This window comes from Penicilliopsis zonata (genome assembly GCF_001890105.1).
Source record: "Penicilliopsis zonata CBS 506.65 unplaced genomic scaffold ASPZOscaffold_38, whole genome shotgun sequence".
In the NCBI taxonomy this organism is placed as follows: Eukaryota; Fungi; Ascomycota; class Eurotiomycetes; order Eurotiales; family Aspergillaceae; genus Penicilliopsis; species Penicilliopsis zonata.
In genome coordinates this window covers 27762-50682 of record NW_019208942.1, presented here as the reverse complement: position 1 = coordinate 50682, position 22921 = coordinate 27762, and the positions used below count along the sequence as shown (strand labels likewise).

Here is a 22921-nt window from a genome sequence, read left to right as displayed (position 1 = left end):
GTAGCTCAGCTGTGCCTTGCTGAAGTGGCAGCTCTTTACCTGGAGCTTATAGGACTTTATACTTGCTCAATTGTGGGGGACTTATACTGTGGGGAGATTCATCCTGTCAGTGTGGGGTGCTTGAGTCAAACATGATATCATGAAAACAGGTGATGGAGGAGGGTAGCAGGGATCTTCAGCGTTGCATTGGTTATTACTCCGTAGGTGTACATGAGTTGTACAAAGCATCGGATATTACTAAATTCCGTCTGCAGGCAAGGCACAGTCAGTTGACTTGACGGGCAATTGTCGGACTTGTCAGGCAACGGGCTTGGCGGAATGACTGACAGTGGATGAGGTAGTATATTAGGTTGATGTGTAAGATGGATTGTTTAGTCAATAAGAATAGCCTTTGATTCTAGTGTATTGAGTGATAGACTCGGAATAGGATTTCATAGTATATATGAGCCTGATACCCTCGCTACACGAGGGGCTATCGGCAGTATTCTTATGATTTTAATTAAGATATTATACAGCAGAGCTCTTAAGCCTGCTCTGGACTAGCCCTATATTCACAATTAACACTAATCTAGATGTTAGTTAAAGAATCATCTGAACCACCTAGAATCACCTAGAAATCAATAGGAATCAATATAAGAATTAGCCTGAAAGCAGTATATATACTGTATTAAAATCTCAACGAATACTTACCTGGATAATAAGAAGAGAAGAGAAATATGAGAAATAGATTATATAGGAAAATACAGACCTTGAATAGTTTTAGCTTATGATTATTTGTGTATACGGAGTAACAGAGAGTAAAGTATAATATGATACTTGCATAATACTTGCATAATTGACTATAGTGAATCTAATACTACGTGGATAACTGGGAAAGATTAATATTGAATTAGCAAGTATTATGCAAAAACTAGCCCGTCCCATCCGGCATCCTTGCTCAAGGCACACCTCCGACGGAACTCAATGGCACTGCCGGCATAGCGGGCAACGTTGCGCTGCGTCTTGCCGGCGACATTCTTATTGACGCCGGTCATCCAGCTGTCGATCTCGTTGAGCAGGGCGCCCTCGCTGCAGTCGGCGACATGCGAGGTCCAGGCCTCGACGGCCTCCTCGGTCGGCTCGACATAGGTGTATCCGTGTTGCTCGCAGGTGGCCAGCATGTCGACGACCACCTGCACGGCATGTTCGATGCTGCGCGGGGCGTTGCCGAACGGCTGGTGCGGGCCCAGAACCATGAACATGTTGGGGAAGCGCGGCACGGTGATGCCCAGATAGGTACGGGGGCGGTAGTCGAGCCAGACGGCGTGGTCGGCGGCGGGCGTGCCCGAGTTGGCCATCAGCACCGCGCCGTCCTTGCCCTGCCAGTCGATGTTGACAAAGGCGCCCGTGATGGCGTTGAAGCCCGTGGCGTAGATGAGGATGTCGAGCTCGTGGTGGGTGCCGTCGACCAGCTCGATGCCCGTCTCCGTCACCCGCTCAATGGGCGTCTTCTTCAGGTCCACCAGGTGCACGTTGGGCTGGTTGTAGGCCTCAAAGTAGCCGCTCTCCAGCGGCAGCCGGCGCAGCCCGAAGCCGTGGTCCTTGGGGATCAGGCTCTCGGCGGTGGCCGGGTCGTGGACGCGGGCGCGGATCTTGGCCGCCATGAAGTCGGAGTACAGCTGGTTGGCGGTGCGGTCGGTGTAGGTGTCCTTGAAGGCGCCCAGCCACTTGGCCATCCCGGGCTGGCTGTAGATGCGCTCCCACAGCGCCAGGCGCTCCTCGGGCGTCACCTCGCCGGACCGGCGCGGGTCGGGCTGGTGCATGAAGCAGGTGGGCGTGTCGGCGCACTGCTGGAACACCTGCGGGTAGCCCTTGCGGATCTCGGCCATCTCCTCGACGGAGATGGTCTTGTTGTGCAGCGGGGCGGACCAGTTGGCGGTCCGCTGGAAGACGGTCAGCGAGCCGAGGCCGGGCACCTTGGACAGCGCCGTGATGGTCTGGATGCCCGTGGCCCCTGTACCGAGCACGCCGATGCGCTTGCCGGCAAACGCCTGGCCGTGCTCTTCCACCGTGAGGTCCTGCGGCCAGCGCGAGGTGTGGAAGCCGCGCCCCTGGAACGAGTCGATGCCCGGGATGGCCGGCAGCGTCGGGTTGGAGAGGAAGCCGAGGCAGGAGACGTAGAAGCGGGTGGTATAGGCCTGGCCGGCCTCGTCGGTGAAGCGCCAGGCACGCTCGGCGTCCAGCCAGCGGGCCGAGACGATGCGGGTGTTGAGCTGGATGTCGCGGCGCAGGTCGAGCCGGTCGGCGACAAACTGCAGGTACTTGAGCGTCTCGGGCTGGGGCGAGAAGGACTCCTTCCAGTGCCAGTCGTCGAGCAGGCCCTGGTCAAAGGAGAAGGCGTACGAGACCGACTCGCTGTCGAAGCGCGCCCCCGGATAGCAGTTCCAGAACCAGGTGCCGCCCACGTCCGACGCGGCCTCCAGCACTCGCAGGCGCCAGTGAGGGAAGCGTTGGCGGATGTGATGCAGGGCGCAGAGCCCGGACATGCCCGCCCCGATGATCAGCACGTCGTAGTCAGTCATGGCGAGGATGAGATGAGATGAGATGAGATGCGATGAGATGCGATGAGATGATGATGACGGCGGTTTTATAGAGCTCGGCCTGTTCGCCGTGATGGGCCGGAGTTTGATAAGAACAGAGTAGAGGCCAGACTAAACTGAAGAAAGACAAGCTTACATCATGATAATAATAGTGTACTCTGTATATGCTGTTATATTTATATTATTATCATGTGCTAGTACCACGAGATAGATTCATGGGCCCAGCCAATGGGAATGAAGATAACCCCGCAGCCAGACCCACAGGGCCCATCCCCTTATCAGTGGCCTAGCCTGATCTAACCTAGTACTCCTCGTATCCCCGCATCGCTGATAAGCACATAAACTATAAGCCTAAAGCAGGCCGCTTCTTGCAGACACTTACAGTTTCCATGGAGGCAGAATCGGCTCCAATTCAGCGCCCTCGGCGAATTCGCGCGTGAGTAGAAGAAACATGTATTCTCATCCAAGACAGAGATATATTCACTCTTTAGCTGCCAGCAATGCCGCTCTGCCAAGGTGCGGTGCTCGGGGGACCGCCCGTGTGAGCGCTGCGCTCGCCGCCGCGACAAATGCACGTTTCCCGCCGACGAGGCCCACGTCTCCGTTCCAGAGCGATACCTGCGCGAGCTGCAGCGCCAGGCCGCCCAGAACCGAGCAACTACAGCCTCGACGCCCCCCGGGGGGTCTCTCTCGGTCTCGGTCTCCGACAGCGACGCCTCGGTCCTGACGCCGACGTCGCTGCCTCTGCCTCGCGCTCGCGCTCGCGCTCGCCGAGATACGAATGGTAAGAGGGGGGTATCTTCGATCTGCCTGCTATCTGCTGACCTCCAGACCCTGTCCAGGCGTACAATCCCCTGGTCGCTCGAGATGTGGCCTATGTGCGTGGCTCTGACGACCGCCGCCTGCGTACGTATTCCCTAGGGTTAGGGTTAGGGTTTAGGGTTTAGGGTTAGGTTGACTCCTTTGCAGTCTTCCTCGGGCATACCTCGACATGGTCCTTCTGTCGACGCGCCTTTACCCTGCTGGAGGATGCCACAGGCTCGCCTGATACTCCGCGGGTGCCGTTGAACCTGGACGGCGCCGCGTTCCGCCTGCGCTGGCAGGCCAAGGGCGCCGTCGACGCCGGCGACCTGCTGCGGCTGCCCCCCGTCGACCACGCCCTGTTCCTCTACAACACCACCAAGTTCCGGCTGGGGGAGCTGTTTAGCCTGGTCGACGAGGCCAGCTTCCTGCGGGTGTTCGACCAGTTCCACCAGCAGCCGCTGCAGACGGCGCAGACGAATCTGCTGTGGTTCGTCGAGTATCTGCTGCTGCTCGCCTTTGGCAAAGCCTTCACCTCGCCGCCGTCCGCCCAGCAGCAGCAGCCGGCCGGCTGTGAGCTGGCCGTGCGGGCGCTGTCGCTGCTCCCCGACGTCGCCTTCCTGCAGGAGGAGCGGCCCGCGATGCTGGCCATCCAGGTGCTCTCCCTCGTCGCTCTCTACCTCCTCTCCGTCGACATGCGGTCCGCCGCGTATCAATACATCGGCCAGGCCCTGCGCCTCGCCCTGCACGACGGCCTCCACCGCGGCCTCTCCGACGACGTGATGGACCGGGATCTGGCCTCGCGCTGCTGCAACACCTGGTGGACCGTCTACGTGCTCGACCAGGAACTCACGGCCAGCCTGGGATGCCCGCCGGCCGTGCCCTTGAACAGCATCACCGCTCCCCTTCCCGACACCCGCTCGGCCTCGCTGCCGGCCAAAGCCTTGACCTTGCGCACTCGCCTGTCGCGTCTTGCGTCCAGTGTGTCCAGCAGTACGTATAGTGGTATAGAACTACCTCCGCCTTATACTACTACTTACTAACCCTTCAGCTATCTATAGTCTTGACCAAGGCCTCAGCTCCGACTTTGTGTGCAGCATCACCTCTGTTCTACACCGGCTGGCCGAGACCTCGCGCGAGATCGACCAAGTGACTGCGGCGTGCAAGGCCAGCGGCGCAGAGCTGCCACACATGTTCTACAACATCACTCTCTCTCACCACCACGTAAGCAAGCCCTGAACAACAAAGGAGCACAGGTTGATGACTCTAGTGCATCGTTCTGGCCACCCGGCCGTTGGTGATCTGGCTGCTCATCCGCAGCATCCCCCCCGGCCAGTTCGACCCCCAGGAGCTCGCCGGCCCCATGGCCCGCCTGCTCGAGACCTCCGCCCAGTCGGCCACCACCACGCTGGCCACGCTGGTCGCCCTTCTCGACCGCGACATGCTCGACACCTTCCTCCCCTTCCCGCTCGAATACGCCTTCTCCGCCGCCCTCCTGCTCTCCATCCTCGGCTTCATCCTGCCGGCGTACGTGCCGGACCCAGCCTGGCACCGCGCCGCCGCCGCCGTCTTTGACGAGATGGTGCGCAGGGGGAATGTCGTGGCTGTCCTGCGCCGCGCAGAACTAGACCATCTGGAAGCTCTCCTCGAACCGCATCGACAGCAGCGGCAACAAAGCGAACAGCATCTGGCTTCGTCGCACATGAATATGCCGCTTTTCGAGGGAGAGCCCGAGGCAGGCATGAGAAATGCATTTGATCCCTTTGCCCCCAGCGCAAATGATATGCTTACCCTGGCAGAGCAGCTGGAGCATGGCGACTTCTCCTCTACTTTTATGTTTGAATGAGTGAATTGTTAGTCTTGTATCAGTTACTATGATTAGTTGACTCAGTTCATGAATCAGTCGACACATCCTTCGGTGCCACAGTATAACCTTGCATGTCGATCTTCGAATACTGGGCTAACCCTAAGGATAGAACTTACAACTACTCAGGAACCATTATGATACATTGTGGTGAGATTAATCTACACAAGACAAGTGATGCCATCAACCACGGAAGCCAACCAGCTGGCCCATCTCCTGCCAGAACGTACTCTCTTCCTCGAGGGTGGTGGCCTCGTAAACGTCGACGCGCGGACACTCCCAGACGAGGTCGATGGTGCGCGGATCATGGAATCCGCGGCGGGTGACGAGCGTCCAGCCGAGGAAGAAGACAATGGAAAGCAGAGCCATGGCGTAGCAGCTGAAGAAGGACTCGGTGTCAAACGGCTGGAAGGAGGTGTATCCGAAGGTGCCGATCACCAGCAGGAAGAAGACGGAGGCAATGTAGCCGCCTGCAGATTAGCATCCGAGCCATTCTAGCAACGAGACGAGTCTTTCTTACAGTATGGCTGGAACCAGCCGTAGTAGGGAAGCGTGTGCCGGTCGACGCCCTGCGCTTTCAAGGCACGATGGAAGAAGACGTACGTGACGGACATGACGAGGTAGTTGATAAAAGCGCCGCCGGTGACCTGATCGTCAGTCTATACATCAAGGAGAGAGAGAGAGAGAGAGAGAGCTACCAGGTTAACAAGCAGACTCAGGGTGGTGGAAGTCCGAGAGCTGGACTGGAGGAAAGACAGGCAGGAAAAGGCCATGGTCAAGGCGAGGCAGTAGATGGGAACGCCCTGCTTGGTACACTTCTTGAAGATGGCCGGGGCCCGTCCGTCGAGCGCGAGGCTGTACAGACTGCGCGAGGTGCAGTAGACGTAGGAGTTGCCGGCGGAGAAGATGGAGGTGATCAACAGGGCGTTGACGATGTTGGGGAAGACGGTGATCTAAAGATCAGCATCGACCAGTGAATGCTTGAGATACTAACGTACGCCTAGATTCTTCATGGCAATGACATACGGCGAAGCAGCTGCCGTGCCGCCGCCGCTGCCGGTGCCAACAAGGATAGAGACCAGGGTGGGATCGTCGTATGCCACCACGATGCCGACGGCAAGGGAGCTGCCGATGAAGAAGACAAAGAAGCGGAAGTAGATGGTCTGGTAGGCGGCCTTGAGGTAGCGACGCGGGTGTTTGGCCTCTGCAGCGACGAGGGAGATGTACTCGGGGCCGACGACACAAAAGGAGGCCGTCCACAGGGCAGAGAGGAAGCCTTCCCAGCGGCCGAGGCTGCCGGTGGTTCTATACTCCTGGCAAGGATTAGAGAGTCTCGGTATTCATAATCGGTGATGATCGTGTCTTACTGCAAAGCCTCCTTCTTTGAAGTGGCGGAAGCCATAGACGTCGTGCTTGGGATTGCCGCCGACCATGGTGATGAAGGTGAAGAGGAACAGGGCGAGGACGAGGATGATCTTGCCGCCGGAGAGCCAGAACTCGGCCTCGCCATAGGCATTGACGACCAGGCAGTTGATCAGGGTGTAGAGGACGATGCAGACGAGACACATGGACCAGATGGGCACGTCCTCGCTCCAGTACTGCACGACGGTCGCCAGCGAGGCGATCTCAAACGGGATCACCAGCGCCTCGTACAGGAAGTAGTTCCAGCCCGCCATGAAGCCAAAGGCGTCGCTCACGAAATGGCCGGCGAGCCGGATGAAGCCGCCCGCGACGGGGTACTGCGTCACCATCTCGGCCATCCCATTGTTCACCAGGGCGACGAACACGCAGTACACGATAAAGGCCAGCAGCAGACTCGCCGGGCCGCCGTCGTGCAGGCCACTGCTGATGCTGATGAACAGGCCGGTGCCGATCGAGCCGCCTAGAAGGTCAGAAAAAGACAGACACATGTACATGTCATCGAGACGGAGTCCGGCATACCCATGGCGATGAGCTGGATCTGGCGGTTGTTGAGCCGGCGCAGAAGCTGGTCCGAGTCAACGACGGTCCCCATCGCCTCGGACTCGCAGGGGGCGAGTTCGGCCATCTTGGCCATGTCTGACTTGTCTGCCATGTTGCGATGATGATAACGATGATATGGTATTTGATAGAGAAGAGAAGAACAATGCAGTAAGATGTGGAGTTTTAATACTCCAACCGTGCATGTCTCATGGACCCCATAACTATCATGAGGGGGCTCGTATGATAAGCTCTATTGTTCGGCCCCGACGCCGACACCGACGCTCGGGGGGGGAGTCCGTGATAAGAAGTATCTAACACTTCATTTATCTCTTGATCGTATCTCATCTTCATCTCTTGATCGTATCTCAAAACTCTTCTCATTTATCTCTTGATCGTATCTCAATAATAGACATCAATGGCCACCTTTGAAGGAAAGACGGTATGTTGTACTACTGATGGTAGATGGCTCTTCTCACGCTTCTAGATCGCCATCACCGGCGCCGCCAGTGGAATGGGCCTGGCAGCCGCCCAGCTGCTGGCAGCCCGGGGCGCGTCCATCTCGCTGGCCGACCTCAACGAGACGGCCCTGACGGCCGCCCTGACGAGCCTGCCCGGCGGCGAGGACCGACACCTGGCGACGCGCGTCGACGTGCGGGATTCCGCCTCGGTGGACGCCTGGATCGAGAAGACAGTGCAGCGCTTCGGCCAGCTCGACGGCGCGGTCAACATGGCGGGCGTGCTGGGGCCGACGGGGCCCACGACGGGCGTCACCGACCAGCAGTTCGACTTTGTGTTTGCCGTCAACGTGACGGGCGTGTTCAACTGTCTGCGCGCGCAGCTCAGGGTGATCAAGTCCGGCAGCATCGTCTCGGCAGCCAGTACGTTTGGCCAGATCGCGATGCCGAACTGCTCGGCGTACTGCGCCAGCAAGGCGGCCGTCATCGCCCTGTCCAAGTCGGCTGCCAAGGAGAATCAACACGTCCGCATCAACTGCGTTGCTCCAGGTAGATATACTCTCGCTCTGAGTCTGAACCATGCTAATCATCAGGAACCGTTCTCACCCCAATGTCCGCCGATCACGATCCCAAACGAGTCGAGGCAGGCATCATGGCCAACGCGCAGAAAAGGCTGGGCGCGGCAGAGGAAGTGGCCAAGGTGATTGCGTTTCTCGTCAGTGACGAGTCGAGCTTTGTGACGGGGGCTGTCTATAACGTTGACGGGGGGTGGATATATTAGTATATTGTTGAAAGCAACAGGTATAGGGTTAAGTTAAAGAGACTTGTTTTAAGATAGGCAGTCTGTTTAGGGTCAAATTCCAAGATGCCATCCTCTTTATGGCTATAGAAGAGCTCAGCATTAGCTGGCAGTAGATCTTAGATATCTCCTGTCCTAGGGTTTAGGGTTAGGGTTTAGGGTTTAGGGTTTAGGGTTTGAGACAGGCTACTAAAGAGGTATATTACTAGACTTGTTTGACTGGCATATTGATAGTGTGTCTTTATAATCTATGCTATGAAGCTACCAGGTAGTGATTATGATTATAGCTTCGATCGACTCGCCTCAATAAGCTCCGTCAACTCCCCCCCCCGGCCGACTCGCCAGCTGACGGCATCCCCCCATTGCTGCCCTCCCGCCGAGGGAGTCCGCCACTGCCAGCGCGGCTCGCTCTGCTGGCCGCGTTGCAGCAGCTCGACCACCCATTTGCCGAAGATGGGCATCATCTTGAAGCCGTGGCCGGAGTCGCCGGCGAGGGCGACGACGGAGCCGCCCGAGCCGGGCACGAAATCGATGCAGTAGTCCGAGTCGGCCGTGTCGGAGAACCAGCACAGCTTCTTGTCCACAAACGGCCGCTCGGCCATCCACGGGAACGTCTCGCGCAGCAGCGTCCGCAGCTTGTCCTCGTCCGCGCGCGGGATGAAGTCCTGCGGCGGCGGCAGCCGGTCGCCCGGCGGCAGCGAGACCCCGTCCGCCCCAGGGTTGGTGTACCCGATCCCCAGCGGGCACAGCTTGAACAGCTTCGTCTTGGGGTCCGGCTCGAAGAAGAAGCCCAGGTCGCGGATGTTGGTCGTCGGGATGCCGCGCAGCAGGTTGCATTCCTCCTCCGTCAGCTGGACGTGGGCCACCGACCAGCAGCGCGCGACGCTGGTCTGGCCCAGCTGCGGGATCAGCGCCGCGCTGTGTGCGCCCAGCGCCGAGATGACCAGGTCGGCCGGGTGTGTCTTGCCATCGGCCGTCGTCACTGAAGTCGCCCTGCCGCTGTTTCCTGCCGCGTAATTGATCTGCACGGCTTTGCCGGCCTCCTCGCCCAGCACCGACTTGACTCCCCGCTTGGAGATGTGCTCCCACAGCCCCCGCATCGCATCCGACGAGTGCGCGTACCCGGCCAGCCGGTTGAAGTAGCCCGTGAAGCCCGTCAGCGGGCCCGAGTACTGCCAGGTGTACTCGCGAAAGTCGGCGGGCGTGTTCAGTCGCCGGATGCCCGGGGCAAAGGCCGGGTCGCGCTCGATCGATGCCAGGGCTTTGTTCAGGTGCGTCACGGCCTTTGCAGGGGCCCGGCCGGTGGTTGCCACCACGTAGCCGGTTTGGTGGTAATAGGGGCCGAACAGGGGGGTTTTCCATTGCTCAATTGCTTCCTGCAGTCGTTAACCAACTGACCGATACACACAGATATACGACATACCAATGCCAGCTTGGAATAAAAGTCATCTTCATACTCCGCCCGCACGATCTTGTTGATGTCGTAGGCAGCAGAATATGGCGATGGAATAGCCTCGGCTCGCTCTAGGATGGTGATATCAGAGTACCCGGCCTCGCTGAGGTACAGCGCCGTGGACAGGCCCCAGGCACCTCCGCCCAGAATGACAATGCGAGAATCATGAGTGACCATTTTGTTTTGTGTGTGTGTGTGTGTGTGTGTGTGTGTGTGAAGCTGTAAGAGTTTGTCTATATACTGTATCAGCGGTGAAGCTTTCGGCGCGGCGACCGACGGTGACGGCCCTGGCGCCGATAGGCCACAGGCTGCGGGGTTCGGCGAGGAGGCCGTGCCTAGATTTATCTCCAGATAGCTGTGTTATCTTCATTTGTTAGCTTTATCTTGTTGATATCTATGGTCTAATAAGGGGATTGACTATAACTGAGTATTCATTTATCAGATGTTCTTTGGATATCATATCTGCTTATCTAGTGTCAATGGGATGTTCCCTGCCCATCTCTAAAGAACCATCATACTAATAATATAGAGTAATGGAATTCTAGTTATAGGTGTATAATTTATAGTAATAGCAGAGTGAGACTGATATATTGCTTAATAGTTAAGTAATAGGTAGATAAAATATATTCATTTAGCTCCTGCCTCCTCATAGTGAATAGACAGTCATCAACATAAAGGACAGCCGCATGTGAAACACTGCAGGCACTGGATTTGCGCAGAAACCAGGGAGGCAAGGTCAAGCTATAGTTATAGGCAATAGACACCTGGATGATCCAGCCATAGGTGAATATTTAGTAGTGTTGGCCTGTGTACTTCCTTATACTTCAACGGCGAAGAAAAAAACAATAGTATTAACAGCAGTATTAGGAGTATACACACCACCAGCACTATAGGGTAGGAATATAAGCAGTGACCTCGCACTACTCTAGGGATTGGAGTTAGATGTCGGCACGACTGGGTAACAGCAAGGTCTAGGGATATGAGGAGTCTATAATAGGTCTGATGAGAGAACAAGACAAAGTGCTTGAGGTCTTATTGTCTATCTGGGGGGGGTGGTATATATCCCAATTCCAAGCGGGTTACTTGACGGGTGCCCGACCGATGCCCAACGTCGACTATCCGTCGCGGGGTATGCTTAGTCAGATGGGTTGTAGGGCGGCGTCGGTGCCGGCCTTACAATAGTACTAATATAAAACTATTCTTATAATCTATTATTAATTAGATTAAGCAGCTCTTAGAGGATCAAGTCTGCCAAGTTCCAACTATAAGAAGAATCTTTTTGAAAAACTAAAGTATCGATATGCTCTTCTCCGCCGCCTAGACCTTTATTATATATAACCTTATACCTAACCATCTAAGTAGATACTAGTACTTATTAGAGGATTTAGAGACTCACTATAGCTTAATAATACTCTTATAATTTAATGTTGTAAATAGGGAATTACTCTTATGTGCCCAGAGAATCTGTGAGATCTATTATATCTTCTAGATAGTCTAAGCCCTTCTAATTAGTTTTAGATAAGTAAGTGTTATTAAAGGGGCTACTTTATGCGGCTTAAAGAATATGTATGCCTAGAGGCGCAAATATAGGCTTTACTATAGTATTAAGGGCAGGATAGAGTTCCATGAAGGAGTGGATCCTGAGAGTCATATATATTTATGAATGGTCTGGGCGCATGCATTGTAGTGACTATATGATATGGGTGATTAGAAAGGTGACCCTAAATATACTCTCTCCTTCTTCCTCCCTTTTTCCCTGAAAAATACAATGCCGACACTGCTTAGGGGGACTTAATTGACCTAGATCATGAATACTCTCTCTAAGGCCTCAATCGGACGTACTATAAGGAATAATCTTTGGACTTTCTCTACAGGCTCTTTATATGTGATACCGATATGCCACCTAAACGGTATGACGAGCTAGGTGAGTACTTAATATTGACCTAGACTTATTAAGAGTTACTAAAATCCTTTAGTGTGTTGCTATATTAGCACCATCAATTACTCCTTTAATGAGAGCAATCTATTGAGATTGAAAAGGAAAAGGAGTAATAGTGATAGGTTAATATGGAGGCTGAAATATAGTATTGGATTTGACATGCTCGCAGATAGGGGTATGCTGAAGTTTAAGGTTCTAGGACCAGAGAATAAGGAGATTAGGGAAACCAGCATTAATTATGAGTAAACTGGCGCTCGGGCTATATTTTGGATTTCTACTGCAGAAGATTCTCATCGCACGCCAGAATAAACCACTATAGTGGAATAATCTACATATATCACTTCAAGAGATACAACAGGGTTGAATATATACACAGAGGCTAGGCCCTTCTTTCAGGTCTAGAGGTCTTCTACCAGGTACCGTTGTTTTTCTCCCATAATCACCCTTCCCAGACATGGCGAAGTTGGTCAATATATATTGGATAAGAGCTTTATTATCGTGGGAAAGTATAGGAGAGGAAAAGCAACAGCAAGGGTGATGAGGAAGGAGTCACTTATTCAGCACATCTCCCAGTAAATATCCAAATCTGCCTGATAATCTCATGAACTACTGGTATGAACTACTTCAAGTGACAGACTCCTTGGGCACCCGGTCCAACCTTCTTGCCAGAGACTGTCGAGATCAACCTTGATCCACCGAACTGTTTATTCGATTTCTTGGCCTAATCTCCATCTGGTGGTTAATTCCACCCTATATATATAGCATCTTGCTGATTTCATTAACTTCCTATCTGTACATTGTGATACCAGGATTATGACCCGGCTTCTCTACTCCAACAGGACAACTGCGTGGTCTTCCTGGAGGATAAATCCCCTGCTAAACGGGCGACTGGACCTACATTCACCATGATTGTCCGGTGCAGAGTCGACCAGAGAAACTCTCCGATACTTATACTGTTTTCAACCCTGATGTAGATTACAGGCGGACAAAGACCTGTGGATGCTTTATTCAATTTTCCCAGTAGGATTCTAGGTTTTTAGGGTTTAGGGTTTAGTGTTCTCTGCCTGCTTCTTCATACGCTGTGCTATCCTGATGCTTCCATCTCTGACCGGGGATTTTTGATAATAGACCAATGCCTATTGAAACATAGTATCAAGGCCTTCCGCGGATCTATTACCCCTTATTGCGGATAGATTACTATATTCTATTGGTTTATAGAAAGTGTAGCTTCTTCATACTAGGTCGCAAGTATAGTAAATGCAGCGTTCATAAGCATAATATTGGAAAGACAGCTTCTGATGCCTTTCTGCATGGATTATCATATTTCTTTAATGTTATTCTATTATTCCAGCGACCCCCATACCCCGACCTCTGATTGCAGTGGGGTAGGTCTGGAGACCCCCCATGAGTCACCTGTTTGAACATGCCATCCATCCTGCCGTTGCGCCACTTCTGCCTAGGGGGGGCCCCAACTCGCCTACTGTATCACTTGCAGGTTAGTTACCCCAGAGCAGCGCACGAATTATCTGCTTGGACGAGACAATCACATTCCTGCTGCAGGATGCTTGTCGAGCGTGCTTTACAAGAGAGATTAATCGCGCAGCCGGACAACCCGCGGCCATGACACACACGATGGAATGTGACCCGGTCAGGCCACTGGCACGATAGGGCCATATAATAGCGTCCGACGATGCCTGCGATTCATCCCAGCTTGACCAGGTTGCCTGCCTTTGCATTGATCTTGTTCATGACACATGGACGAACCACGGATCCGCCTCACTGACCCCCGCGCCGCGGCGGGAGACGCGAGCTTCTATTCCCAACACACCTTCCAGATCGAATATCCCGACGTCGGCCTGCAATGGCTGTGCGACATGCCGCCCAAGAACGTGCAGCAGCTGCGCAAGCTGTCGATGTACATCCACCCGCTGTACCATGCAGGGCCGGATAACCGTGACGCGCCGGATTCGCCGTCGCCGCCCGACTCGCCCGACTCGCCCGACTCCCTCGAGAGGCAAACGCCCGCCAACGGCCCGCTGTGGTGCGACCTGCTGGACAAGATCTCGACTGATGCGACGGGCCTCGAGCAGCTCACGCTGTATCTGGGGTCGGAGCCCCTGATGGACCACTGGGGCCCCGCAGTGGACATCAATTTCGTGCACGCGCTGGGCCAGTTGGGGAACCCGAACCTGCGCTCGCTGCAGATCGCGGGCTTCTTCCCCAAAGAGTGGCCGCTGTATCTGCAGCAACGCACGGGCTTGACGGTCTGGGACGCCGCAGGGAAGCAAGAAGGCTATTTAACGCGCCTCAGGGAGTTCCAGCGCATGCTGCATGATCAGACGCTGTGACGGGTTTTTTTGTTTCTAGCTTTAGCCCTAATCAACCCCAATCAACCCTACTTCGCCACATCTGGTATACTCGGCTGGAATTAGTAGTATTCCATACATACGGAGTAAGCCTCTTGGACTATTCTCTACTTTGGTCCTTTCTATATATCCCCATATTCATAGCAGCACTGTACATGCGACCACAGGGTGTGGAAAACAGGGCTTCCCGTCCGCTCAGCCGTACTTAAGCCATATGTTCAATGCAGTCAACCGAAAGAAAAGCCCTGCTGATGTCGCTGCTTTAAAGACTATTTTAGATTAAGTAGAGGAGAGCCGGGTGAGCCCTCAGTAACCTCTAGGTGAGCTGGCTGAGCCGCTGGCAATGAGGGGAGATATAAGTGAGCCAGTCTCTTCAAAGGAGTGGAACAAGTGGAAAATGATCAAATAATATTCAAGTGAGCCCTATCTTATATTTTCTTGGTGCTCTTTGTCTCTCCACCATTATTTTTAATTGAGATACTATCCCCATCACATGACAATGCAAGTCCTTACTAAGCTTCAGGAAATGCTGGAGGCGCAACGTCAGCATGCCTTAGCTCATGGCTTTACTGTTGAAATTCAGCATGAAAATAAGGAGAAAGAAAATACTGTCTGTTATCACCAGCTTGCCCCCACTTCTTTAGTCAAGTATAAAAAGACAGTCCAGAACTGGAATCTATTGTTTTATCACTCCGAGAAACTCCTTTTAATCAGGACTGATAGACTCAAGCTGGCAGCTTTCTTATAGTAAAGATGTTGAGAAAGAATTCAGCAAAGAGCAGCCAGATCCGTCGCCATAGGCTTTAAAATCATTTATAGAACATTGTATTGCTACCACCAAATCCCTTCCTGGGCAAAAGACCCTCTCTAAATACTTTACATCATTTATTGGGTCATGGCAACACAAAACCTCTCAAATACTACCTAAGGTAATTAAAGATGATGTTTTGAATGTGTATACCAGTGAATCTAATTTAACAGGCTATATAATCACTAATTCCTTTAAAGTTTATTCAAAACCACATCACTAAAAAATATGGTCTTAAGACTAAACCTAGAAACAAATATCCTGTTACAGCTTAAGATATTAATGACCTTATCTATCATTTATTCAATGATGACTATCATGACTATGTCCATGAGAGAGCTAGAGTCTAAACCGCGTCAGCTCTCTCCCTTTTTGCGGGATCAGGAGCAAGAGCCGTCACTATATGGGGATCAAGCACTAGGAAGGCGCTCACTTTCTCATCACTTAGGACTATCTTTTCTACCTCTTAATCTAATAATACAGTTAATAATATAGATACCTATATAAGAAATGTCTATTTTAACCAGATAGCTTATATATTGCTTACTTGATTAAATGCTTATTCACAGCTGTCAGCGGCTCCCCCCCCATCAGCACGCGCTGCACGTTCTCCATCGCCAGCCGCTCAAAGCCGATCAAAGTGTCCATGGCACCCCCCGCGGTATGGCTCGTCAGCGCAACCGTTTTGATTGCTGCCAGCTTCGGGTTGACGTGCGGCTCCGTGGCCTGGACATCCAAGCCAGCACCTAACAGCTGGCCTGACTGCAGGGCGTCAACCAGCGCATTTTCATCAATAAGCCCCCCACGAGCGATGTTGACTAGACGGGCACCCCGCTTGAACCGGGCGAGGAACTCAGCATTGACCAGTGCCTCCCCAGAGAATGGAGTGGCCAGCACCACGCAGTCAGCAATGGCGACTAGCTCCTCCTTAGATGCATGGTATACGGCTTCAATGGCGGCCTCCTGCGCTGCGTCCTTCTGGTATAGGTCATGGTAATGGATCTTCATCTCTAGCCCACGATACGCCTTCTGCGCAATCCGGTAGCCAATGTTGCCTAGTCCAATGATGCCTAGCACATGGCCCTGCGGGTTCCATGCTGTGCGCTGCGTGTTCTTGTGCGCATCCTGCCACTGCTCGGCGTCGCACGACCGCGCTGCCACTGTCGACCAGTTCAAGTTGCGGAACACGCTGATGATGTGGTATAGGGCCGTGTCAGCCACGGCCTCCGTCGACGCCGCAGCGCCATTGCAGTAAAGGATGCCTACAAGTGTTAACATTCACGGCAGACATCAGAATGAGGTTAAACTGAGTGTTTACCTCGCTTGGCGAAGGCCTGAGTGTCAACCCAGTCGTACCCAGCTCCCGCACTAGCCGACACCTGGACTGTTGCCGGGAGGAGGGCAATAAGCTCCTCATCCCAGTTGCCCATCTCGCCGCCAGAGTTCCAGAACGGGCGCATTATTGCATGGAAATCGCCCCAGCGCTTCTCTTCCAGGGCGGCCTTGAACGCCTCACGCTGCCGCTCCTCCACCGACGGGCGGATGATTGTGAACTGCTGCGCGAGCGTCTCGTACAGCGCCGTGTTGTGCTCGACGGGGTCTCCGAGATGGAGAACAATTGGTTTAGCCATTGCCAGTATCGTAGAGCAGAATGATATGGTTTCTTTTCCCGTTCTAGTCTTTCACTTTGTTCTCATCCGCTCGTTATAACCCCCCCGCAGCCCTCCCCTCCCCCACCTTCCCTCGGTCGCATCTCGCATTCTGTCGGGTCGCGTCGCCTCGGTTGTTGAGGGGCCCCATGGGATTCCCCAGAAATTAGAGTTCCCCGGACTCCACACATGTGTGTTAGTGCGGGACAGGTCCGTCTCCGCAGTCCTGTCTGCTATAATACATACAGTAAGTACTCCATCAATGCAGCTGTCCAAAGTGATAGAATATACAGTGTTATATCTCACTGATACTGACTAATATTTAACCCTAAGTTAGTCATCTAGAGCTTTCTGTTATGCAGGGTTATTGATATCTCTCTAGCACATTCTTAACACACCGAAATGCAGAGGTATTCTTCGGTACCCAATACATGCATCGAAGCTGCTGGAAAGCCCTACATAAGGCTACAAATCATTCTACAACCTTTCAACTACTTTCTTGGACATTATAAGGAGGATTTTCAAAAATCAAGATCCGAATCTTTAGTATTTATATCAACCTTCCTTTCCAACACTTCAAGTTCTGCGAGCGTATAGATAGTCTCTAGTTCAACTACTACTGATACCCAGCCCACACCACTCATTAGAGCTAGCCCATGATACTAGCACCTCACAATATATAGCGATACTCCGGATCACACTGCCAGGTATCAGCGAGCGCCAGCGTGTGCGTGCCTCGCGCGGTGCCCTCGTCGGCAATGTCCTGCGCCGCCGCGGCGTCGAGGCGGCGGTTCCGCCAGCGCAGGTAGAAGCGCAGAACGACAGCAAGAGAGATGCACATGCCGCTGAAGGCAATGTTGGCGACGTTGGCCTGCCAGTAGCGCGGGCCCTGGCTGCTCGGATAGAAGTAGGCAGCGTAGATGGCGGCGAAGTTCGAGAAGGCGTTGACGACGGCGTATGCAACGGCCCGTTTGCCTGCAGGACGCGGCAGGGTGGACGAGACCCAGGACAGGATGCAGCCAAAAGAGCCGTAGACGCTCATCATCATAAAGGTTGAGATGTAGCGTGCCGCGGTGTTCATTGTGGTGGCTGCGATGAGGAAGCCGACGGAGCAGAAGACCTGCGGCCAGACGACGTGCAGGCAGCGCTCCTTGGTGCGGTCGCTGTGCCACGAGTTGGCGATGCCCAGCATCGCCGCGAAGACATACGGCGGGGCCGACAGCAGCAGCGTCTCGGTGGTCCCGTAGCCCAGCGTGTCGACGATCGTTGGGAAGAAGTTGGTGAATGCCGCCGCCGTGTTGAGCCCAAGCTGCATGAACCACAGGATGTACAGCGCCGGATCGCTGAAGGCCATCCGTAGCATCACCATCACGCCTCCCTGATCGGCCTCCTCCCGGTCCGCCTCGCATGCGTCTTCGGCGATGCGCGCGATTGCGATCGTCCGCTCTTCGTCACTCAGCCATCGGGTGGTGGCAGGATAGTCCGGCAGCACGAACATCGCTAGCACGGCCACAGGGACGGTGGCACTTCCTTCAATGATGACTGGACAGTCAGACATGAGCCATTGTTTCGGTGGAGGGGATGCTTACACAGCCAGCGCCAAGCAGGCAGGCCAGCCTTGCCGTCCATGCCGGACATGATGGCGCTGCCCAGCAGGCCGCCAAAGGCCCCAGACATCTGCCCTGCCGCATACAGGATGGAAATGCGGGCGGCCAGCTCTTTCTTGGTATACCACGAGGAGAACAGGAACAGAGCGCCGGCTTGTGCAGTCAGTTTCTGCGCACACACATGCAGACATCGGGGATTACATTACTCACGGAAAAACGGTGCCTCGACGAAGCCCAGGAGGAAGCGTAGGGCAATCATGCCGTGGTAGCTCTGGACAGCACCCGTGCAGGCGCTGATGCTCGCCCAGCAACACATGATGGCCGGCAGGAACAGCGACGGGCGCACCCGGTTGAGGATCAGATTGGTGGGGATCTGGGTCAGAATGTAGCCGACGAAGAACAGGCTGATGATGGTATTATAGCGGTCGCCAGTTAGGCCGATGTCTTGTTCCAGTGTGCCCAGACGAGCAGTGGCACTGTAGCGGTGGTCAGCCGATGTCTTCCGTACAGTTCATGAGAGGGCCTACATGTTGTTGCGGTCGAGGTAGTTGAGGACATCTGGCTGGTTAGAGGAACCCGAGACCTAATGGCTCCACAGGGACTTACAGATCAACATCATCAACGGCATCAGCCGCAGGTCAATCTTGCGTAGGAGGGCCTTCTCTTTGACATCCCTGTCGGGGATGACCAGCCGGATGGCCTCGACATGACTGAGATCTTCTTTGATGTCCATCGCAGGGTGAAACGGGGAGATAGAATTGTGGTGTCGAAGGGGGACATCCTATAGGAGAAAGCATATGGGGATTGGCCTTTTATCTTCTCCATGGGGCCCCTGGCCAAGAGAAAACTGGGGAATTGGGGGCAAACTGGAGAAGCTCGAGAATCCTGGGGATTGCCGAGCCGACGCGAGGCGACGCAGGAATTAAAGAAATTCATTAAATCAATAAAGTTAAGCTAATTCTAGACTAAGTAGGCTACCTGCCTCCATGGTTATGTTGAAGCCATCTAATCACCACTATGCCTCTAAAAAGTGCTTTAAATTCAAAGAAATTTGAGGAGCAAGAGGGGTGAATCTTATTAGCTCTTAATGCTATTAAAAAGAAGTAAGTCAGGTTTACTTATAAAGCTACATGCATCTTTACTATCCCTAGGTATAAGGTTCACTGCTAAGTAGGGATGTTGAAATTTCAGGCCTAAATTATATTTTGTATGAAATTTTAGGGGGGGTTAACTCCTACTTAGTTATATATAGTGGTAAGCAATTTAGACTAATTAGAGGCCTAGAATCCTAGATTCTACTATTTTTTCTATACACCTTGACTTCCCTGCCATTAACCCAAAAAGCATATATCTACTCAATCGACGGCCAAATAAAAAACATACAACAGTAGGGATTCGCTGGTGGTCACCCACCCAACTACTAACCTACCGGCGTGTGGCTTGAGTACGGCTGAGCGGACGGGAAGCCCTATTTTCCACACCCTGTGGTCGTATGTGATGGAATTACATAAATGAAGAATTATATAGAAACATATCCATAAATCATCGGCCGCGACCAAGGTATTGATTTATAAAATGAACAGGCGTTATGTGATATACAAGAGTAATTCATTGAACTTGAGTTGTCTATGTGAGCCACAGGATAGGGCAATATACACACTCATATTCATGGTGTAACCTACAGTTCTAGGGCTCTATTAAGATTAAAGATGGAGTTCGTGCGTGCGATCTTGGCTGTCAGACACCAAGACGTTCCGCTCTATGCCTTGCAGTTCAATATCATAATTGTATACTACCCAGCTAGGTTCCTATTACTTATAGATAGTGACTTTAGAAAACCTCTGTCTATAGAGTTAAATTCCCATAGTCCTGTTTATGCTTTTTACTTTAAAATACCTTAAATTATTCTAATTATTAAAGTTATTTTAGCGCCGGCCAGAAGTTTCAGTTTAATCATCCATACTCACATGGTTGGAGGCCCACACTTGAACTTTTGAGACATTACCATAATTCAGATTCTTCTATGGATTAAACGGTAAATTGGACCAGTAGGAGCAATTGACTAGAAGGAAGACCCTGGAAGGTCACATCGGCGCTAAAATGACACCATAGTATGTTCTTGTGGCCAGAACTATTATTTATTCTGATTGAGATATGAAAATCCCTGCAGGGTGTGGCCCAGAATATCAAGATTGAGTAGATCAGATGGCCGAGCTTCAAACAGCCCCCCCAAAGGAGGCCGAGACTACGTTGGATGAAGTCGAATCCGTCCACGGCCATCCGGTAATTCGCAATGGTCAGCATTCCCATTGAGAAGAGTATAGAAAGGATACTAACCACTACTCCAGGCGAGGATGTTTCGAAATATATCGTCTCTCTCCAAGACGACGGCGATCCATCACTGACCTTCCGTGGGATAGTGTTGGGCACCTTGTTCACAGCCTTCTCGAGCGTGATCACCATGCTGTATACCTTCAAGCCCTATGAGGAGACTGTCTCAGCCGTGTTTTTGCAATGTATGTACCTTTCGATGAACGCAACCCTAACCCTAACCCTAACCTTCTATAGTGTTGATTTACATCTTTGGCGAGGCCTGGGCACTGGCAACTCCCCGCCCTGACCGGTTCTCCTCCTTGTGGATGCAAAAGATACTCCGGTTTGTCAACTCTGGTCAACCGTTCGGCCTCAAGGAACACGTTGTGGCCTCACTGATCGCCTCATCCGGCAACAATGGCCTCTCCGGCGTAGAGATCTACGCCGTGGAGCGGTTGTTCTATAACCGGGCCGTATCTGCCACGACGGCGGTCCTGGGTACCTTTTCCATCTCGCTGTGCGGCTTCATTCTGGCCGGGCTCCTGCGGCCGCTGATCGTGTACCCCGCCGAGATGGTCTACTGGACGACGTTACCGCAGGTCGTGCTGTTCCAAAAGCTGCACGTCAACAAGAACTCAGCAGAGAACAAAGACCGGCTGCGCAAGTTCGGCTGGGCGTTGGGACTGTCGGCCCTGTGGGAGTTCTTCCCCTCATACATTGTGCCCTGGTTCGGGGGCATCTCCGTCTTCTGCCTGGCGTCGATGAAGGCGCCCTTGCATCTCCGGAGGGTGTTTACCACGCTCTTTGGGGGGGTCTCATCCAACGAGGGGATGGGTATCTTCAATTTCAGCCTGGACTGGCAGTACATCCAAAGCACGTATCTATCGCTGCCGATCAAACAGCAGCTGAACAGTTGGATAGGGTACGCCATTTGGTATGTTGCCATGCCGACGCTGTATTACCGCAACGCCTGGAACGCCCGAGCCCTCCCATTCATGTCCACCTCGCTCTTCCTCAGCAACGGCACGCAGTTTGAGGCCACGGCGGTGCTCAACGCCGGCGGAACCGTCGACTACACCCTGCTCGATGGTCTGGGGACCCCCTTGATGACGTCCAGCACGGTCTGGGGCTACATCGCCATGAACCTGGCCATCGGCGCGCTCATCTCCCACGTCCTCATCTTCTACGGGAAAGACATGTGGACCGCCTGGAAACAGGCCCGGGCCCGCTCGCAGCCCGACCCTCACTACCAGGCGATGCTGCGGTACAAGGAAGTGCCCATGTGGTGGTACTGGGCTCTGTTCGGGCTGGCCTTTGTCGCAGGGCTCATCGTCAACATCAAGGGCCAGACCACCCTCCCGGTCTGGGGGTATATCGTTGCGTTGCTGCTGGGGGCGTTTCTCGCCCCCTTCTCGTGCGTGCTGTACGGCCTCTACGGGACGGGCGTCAGCACCAACCAGCTCTCCAAGATGGTCGCGGGGGCCCTCCATCCCGGGCGTCCGCTGGCCAACCTCTACTTTGCCAGTTGGTCGCACCAGGTCATCCTGCTGGCTGTCAACCTCGCCAACTGGCTCAAGGTCGGCCAGTACACCAAAGTGCCGCACCGGGTCATGTTCGCCACGCAGATCTACGGCACTCTGCTGGGCGCTGCGTTGAACTATGTCGTGATGACCGTGATTGTCAGTCACAAGCGCGACATTCTTCTCAGCGCCACGGGAAACGCCGTCTGGAGCGGCTCGACCATGCAGAGTCTGAACGCCCAAGCCATTACCTGGGCACTCGCACGACAGGTGTATGGGTTTGCAGGCCGCTACTGGATCGTGCCCCTTTCGTTGGTGATTGGATTGGCGTTGCCTGTCTGTCACTGGGCGTTGATCAAGCTCGTCCCCAGAGTCGGGGACTGGCATCTCAATACAGCCATCATCACCGGCTACGCCGGGATGGTCTACTACGGGAACACTTCATGGGTGCCCTCTTCGATTGTGGTGGGTGTGTTCTCGCAGCTCTGGCTTCGGCGGAGGCTGCCACGGATCTATAATCAGTATAACTATCTTATTGGGGCGGCAATGGACGGTGGATCGCAGATTGTGATTTTCATTCTCTCCTTTGCCGTCTTTGGCGCCAGTGGAAGGGAGCGTGCGTTTCCCACTTGGTGGGGGAATCCGACAGGGTATGCAGATCATTGTGTGAGTACTTGACAGCAGTATAGGGTGGAGATGAGAATAATATTCTTTATAACATGTTCATGTGGCTTGAGCAGTGTAAATAGTCGTACTATATACAGTATATAGTGGGCAGACTGGCAAGTAATATCTATAGAGTATAC

General features: G+C 53.4%; 10 protein-coding genes across 10 annotated transcripts; 5 read left to right on the top strand and 5 right to left on the bottom strand.

The window, feature by feature from the left end:
- Window positions 1–848: 848 nt before the first annotated feature.
- On the bottom strand, window positions 849–2696 carry ASPZODRAFT_137464 (hypothetical protein). Its single transcript, XM_022724332.1, has one exon. It carries the CDS (start codon window positions 2559–2561, stop codon window positions 900–902), a length of 1662 nt encoding a protein of 553 aa, XP_022576666.1. The 5' UTR covers window positions 2562–2696; the 3' UTR covers window positions 849–899.
- A 272-nt stretch (window positions 2697–2968) lies between these two features.
- Window positions 2969–5226, top strand: ASPZODRAFT_20750 (hypothetical protein; the record flags this gene model as incomplete). Its single annotated transcript, XM_022727660.1, has 6 exons — window positions 2969–3015; window positions 3071–3363; window positions 3411–3485; window positions 3549–4373; window positions 4432–4604; window positions 4651–5226. The coding sequence occupies 6 exons, from the start codon at window positions 2969–2971 to the stop codon at window positions 5224–5226; spliced, it is 1989 nt and encodes a 662-aa protein (XP_022576665.1).
- A 201-nt stretch (window positions 5227–5427) lies between these two features.
- ASPZODRAFT_105698 (hypothetical protein) lies at window positions 5428–7289 on the bottom strand (the record flags this gene model as incomplete). Its single annotated transcript, XM_022720916.1, has 6 exons — window positions 7186–7289; window positions 6612–7126; window positions 6243–6557; window positions 5943–6197; window positions 5765–5891; window positions 5428–5714 (listed from the first exon to the last, which is right to left on the bottom strand). The coding sequence occupies exons 1-6, from the start codon at window positions 7256–7258 to the stop codon at window positions 5428–5430; spliced, it is 1572 nt and encodes a 523-aa protein (XP_022576664.1). The 5' UTR covers window positions 7259–7289.
- Window positions 7290–7621: 332 nt separating this feature from the next.
- ASPZODRAFT_125997 (hypothetical protein) lies at window positions 7622–8481 on the top strand (the record flags this gene model as incomplete). Its single annotated transcript, XM_022721454.1, has 3 exons — window positions 7622–7645; window positions 7691–8210; window positions 8255–8481. 3 exons carry the CDS (start codon window positions 7622–7624, stop codon window positions 8440–8442), a joined length of 732 nt encoding a protein of 243 aa, XP_022576663.1. The 3' UTR covers window positions 8443–8481.
- A 260-nt stretch (window positions 8482–8741) lies between these two features.
- ASPZODRAFT_29407 (hypothetical protein) lies at window positions 8742–10178 on the bottom strand (the record flags this gene model as incomplete). Its single annotated transcript, XM_022728183.1, has 2 exons — window positions 9884–10178; window positions 8742–9836 (listed from the first exon to the last, which is right to left on the bottom strand). The coding sequence occupies exons 1-2, from the start codon at window positions 10088–10090 to the stop codon at window positions 8742–8744; spliced, it is 1302 nt and encodes a 433-aa protein (XP_022576662.1). The 5' UTR covers window positions 10091–10178.
- Window positions 10179–11618: 1440 nt separating this feature from the next.
- On the top strand, window positions 11619–12265 carry ASPZODRAFT_137462 (hypothetical protein; the record flags this gene model as incomplete). Its single annotated transcript, XM_022724331.1, has 2 exons — window positions 11619–11837; window positions 11890–12265. Coding segments are annotated over exons 1-2 (233 nt in total), but the record flags the coding sequence as incomplete, so codon positions are not given.
- Window positions 12266–13470: 1205 nt separating this feature from the next.
- Window positions 13471–14316, top strand: ASPZODRAFT_137461 (hypothetical protein). Its single transcript, XM_022724330.1, has one exon. It carries the CDS (start codon window positions 13607–13609, stop codon window positions 14198–14200), a length of 594 nt encoding a protein of 197 aa, XP_022576660.1. The 5' UTR covers window positions 13471–13606; the 3' UTR covers window positions 14201–14316.
- A 1253-nt stretch (window positions 14317–15569) lies between these two features.
- On the bottom strand, window positions 15570–16657 carry ASPZODRAFT_77616 (hypothetical protein; the record flags this gene model as incomplete). Its single annotated transcript, XM_022730187.1, has 2 exons — window positions 15570–16288; window positions 16345–16657. 2 exons carry the CDS (start codon window positions 16655–16657, stop codon window positions 15570–15572), a joined length of 1032 nt encoding a protein of 343 aa, XP_022576659.1.
- Window positions 16658–17220: 563 nt separating this feature from the next.
- On the bottom strand, window positions 17221–19018 carry ASPZODRAFT_170341 (hypothetical protein; the record flags this gene model as incomplete). The annotated part of the gene is made up of 5 exons (XM_022726942.1): window positions 17221–18217; window positions 18265–18435; window positions 18493–18758; window positions 18810–18840; window positions 18889–19018. 5 exons carry the CDS (start codon window positions 19013–19015, stop codon window positions 17346–17348), a joined length of 1467 nt encoding a protein of 488 aa, XP_022576658.1. The 3' UTR covers window positions 17221–17345.
- A 1469-nt stretch (window positions 19019–20487) lies between these two features.
- On the top strand, window positions 20488–22793 carry ASPZODRAFT_77574 (hypothetical protein; the record flags this gene model as incomplete). The annotated part of the gene is made up of 3 exons (XM_022730185.1): window positions 20488–20578; window positions 20631–20798; window positions 20851–22793. 3 exons carry the CDS (start codon window positions 20488–20490, stop codon window positions 22791–22793), a joined length of 2202 nt encoding a protein of 733 aa, XP_022576657.1.
- Between the last annotated feature and the right edge of the window lie 128 nt (window positions 22794–22921).

Bases quoted from the DNA above. Each gene is read 5' to 3' on its own strand.
- ASPZODRAFT_137464 (XM_022724332.1), bottom strand. From the start codon at position 2,561: ATGACTGACTACGACGTGCTGATCATCGGGGCGGGCATGTCCGGGCTC.
- ASPZODRAFT_137461 (XM_022724330.1), top strand. From the start codon at position 13,607: ATGGACGAACCACGGATCCGCCTCACTGACCCCCGCGCCGCGGCGGGA.